The 2,811-nt window shown below is 48.4% G+C and overlaps 1 protein-coding gene across 1 annotated transcript in view; it reads left to right on the plus strand.

Annotated features, from left to right (window-relative positions):
* Positions 1 to 2,811, plus strand: part of ESCO2 (establishment of sister chromatid cohesion N-acetyltransferase 2) — a 17,270-nt gene that overhangs the window by 12,923 nt on the left and 1,536 nt on the right. The window contains exons 4-6 of the mRNA XM_009698661.1: positions 1,118 to 1,249; positions 1,561 to 1,650; positions 2,308 to 2,451. Of these exons, the coding sequence (XP_009696963.1) occupies positions 1,118 to 1,249; positions 1,561 to 1,650; positions 2,308 to 2,451 (366 nt within the window). The remainder of the gene's footprint in view (positions 1 to 1,117; positions 1,250 to 1,560; positions 1,651 to 2,307; positions 2,452 to 2,811) is intronic.

Here is a 2,811-nt window from a genome sequence, read left to right on the forward strand (position 1 = left end):
GAGGGCTGAGCCCGAACGGAGCTGGCTCTGTTAACGCGCGGGTCCCTCCTTGGAAGCTCCACGTCTGCCTTCCTGCTGTTGCCCTTCAGTGTGGAGTACTGATCTTGGAGCAGGAGGAGGCCAAACGCTGTTACTGAGGCTCCTGTGTCGTGTAGCCATCACGCATATGGGTTTCCAGAAAACACGCCCTCAGCAATGAGTAATTTTTTAGTAAACTATTTGTTCTCACTTGGTGACGCAGACGTTTTCAAGCCTGTTTCCTGAGGGAACAGGGCTTATGTGATCAGTCTGGTCTGCTGATCTGCCCTTTCTAGCACCTTTTGGGTCGTTTGCATGATTTCTGTAAATTTGAGACCTCACAGATAACAAATATTTGAGTGTTTTGAATACTGGTCCCCGTGGAAGGGAGAAACCCAGATGAGTGCCTGTGCTGAGAGGAACGCAGCAGTGTGTGCTCAGCAGTCAGTGCTACCCTGAACACGAGTGGCTGGCCGGCCACGAGCTCTGACCCTGCCTGGCGTGCCTTGGCTGTGTGTCGAACTGCTGGGCCCACGCGGGACAGACTGTGGGTGCTGTGACACGGGGGGAAGCCCAAACTGGGACGTGGGGAAGGGAAAGCAGCTGCTGCAGTAGCAGCCAGTGCAGGGAAACAAGATGGGTCCTTAACAAACTAGGCTTTGCTTCACCTCACTACTTAGAGAGCAATCTGCTGTTTGCTTGCACAACTGGCACTCAGGTCCTTCCCCTCCCTGTGTATGGACAGAGATAAAAATGAGGTGATTTTTAGGTAACTGATGAAAAGACTATACAGAGTTTTCCTTTGTGTGTGGCTTGGGGTTTTTTTGTGGTGTTCTTTTACATTGTTTCCTCAGTGAAGGTGTTGCTCATCTATTTCAAGGCTCGTTCCAAATCGTGCATTCATTATGTTCCCTGGATAACTTATGCTGTGTAGTTCCAAATATTCTGCAAATAAGCAAAAGCTTGTCCTCCTCTTCACAAATTCAAATGAAAACAAATACTTGAATCTTTGATGATTGTTACTAGAACCAATTTTCAACCTCATTCTTTAAACTGAACATGGTTTTGAGAGTGCTTAGCTGGTTCTGTTTCTCACTAGGACGCTGGGCAGAAGCATTTTGGTGCTATAGTTTGCAAGTCATGCGGCATGATCTACACGGCCGCTAGCCCGGAGGATGAAGCCCAGCACATCCAGCACCACGAGAGATTCCTCGAGGGACTCAGATATGTGGTAAGGCGATAGCTGCGCTCGCGGCTCAGCTGAAGAAGATGGGTGGTGAAATGATGTGCGATATCCAGGTAGAAAGTTGAGACAGCTGCAGGCAGACGTTTTGTCATCCAGAGGGGAGGTTCAAGGGTAAGCTGGGCAGTTCCAGCAACTGTCTGCCTTCATCGGTTTGATGAATGTGACTTACTTTATTCCTGAAAGCTGAAGTGGTTCAGATTACAGCTTCGTCTGCCAGAGTCTGCACTGAATCACTTCCTCTCTCTTGCTAGACCACTAACATTGTTTGTTTGGGTTTTTTTCCCCCTCTGTGGCAGGGTTGGAAGAAAGAACGGGTTGTGGCAGAGTTCTGGGATGGGAAAATTGTATTGATTCTTCCAGATGACCCGAAATATGCTGTCAAGAAGGTACATGTTTGTTTATTTTGGGGTTTATGTTGTAGATTAGCTTTCTGCTGGCTTAGCTCCCGGAACTACCTCAGTGCGTGATCATACATCGCTCGCCAGCGCACGGGGCGAACAGGAGAGCCGAGTGGGGTTGTGGCAGCAATCCGGGTTGCTGTGGACACCCACCCTGACACATCCTACCCCTGCGCTGAAGCTCTTGTTCTTACATGGCCAACATAGCCCAGTCCTTTCCGTCCCAAGGACTGGGGTGAGAGGCAGGTGCAGTCCGTGAGAGGCGTAGAGGGATGAAGACACAAGTGAGAGCCTGTTCTCTAATATTATCTACAGTTAGAGGAAACAGTTGCTCTGTTAGAGGGCTCTTGTGGAATGGGGAAGCACCCTTGTTTAAAATCTGCTTCTGAAGAGCCTCCATTTTTTTCTTTAGGGGGAGAAAAAAACCCATAAACATGTCCTTGCCGGACTAGCTGCGTGTGCAGTGAGAGCCCCCGGTGTGGTGGGAAGCTGCAAAGCGTTTCACGGCCGCATCGTGAAGCCTGACCTTCTGAAAACACAGGATTAGTTGGGGGAATGAGTCCCTCTTTCTGACAGGTTTTGTGCGGAGTCAAGGAATGTGCGTGTTCGTACTGAACGTGCCTATCTTCTGTTTTGTTTTCTTAGGCAGAAGATGTGCGAGAAATTGTAGATAATGAATTAGGATTTAAGCAAGTTTCTTTGAGCTGCCCAGCCAAGACTAAAATATACTTGTTTGTGTCCAATGAGAAGATGATTGTTGGGTGCTTAGTGGCTGAATCAATCAAGCAGGTATGTGTTACTAATTGTATGGGGAGGGGGTGAAATTGCAGGCTAATAACTGGGGCTGTTGGTGTAACCCTGCATATCAGAAATCCTGGCTTAGCACAGGAGGGGAGGAAAATAAAACTAAGGAAACAAAACAAACAACCACCCCCAAAAAATGACCAAAAAAAAAAAAAGAAATGAAGGAAAAGCTTGTGCTTTTGTCAGGGTGAGATGTTGCTTGCAGGAGTTAATTGAGTTGATGCTGCAGTGAGCTCTCATCTGACCTGGGTTTGGGTGCTCGTTTATGTGGTGGTCTGCCTTGTAAGAGAGCAGAAGGCAGGGCTGGGAGCACGGGAAGGTCCGTTCCTCTGTGTCCTGTTGGGA

The sequence above is a fragment of the Cariama cristata genome, unplaced genomic scaffold, assembly GCF_000690535.1.
Source record: "Cariama cristata isolate BGI_N322 unplaced genomic scaffold, ASM69053v1 scaffold15614, whole genome shotgun sequence".
In the NCBI taxonomy this organism is placed as follows: Eukaryota; Metazoa; Chordata; class Aves; order Cariamiformes; family Cariamidae; genus Cariama; species Cariama cristata.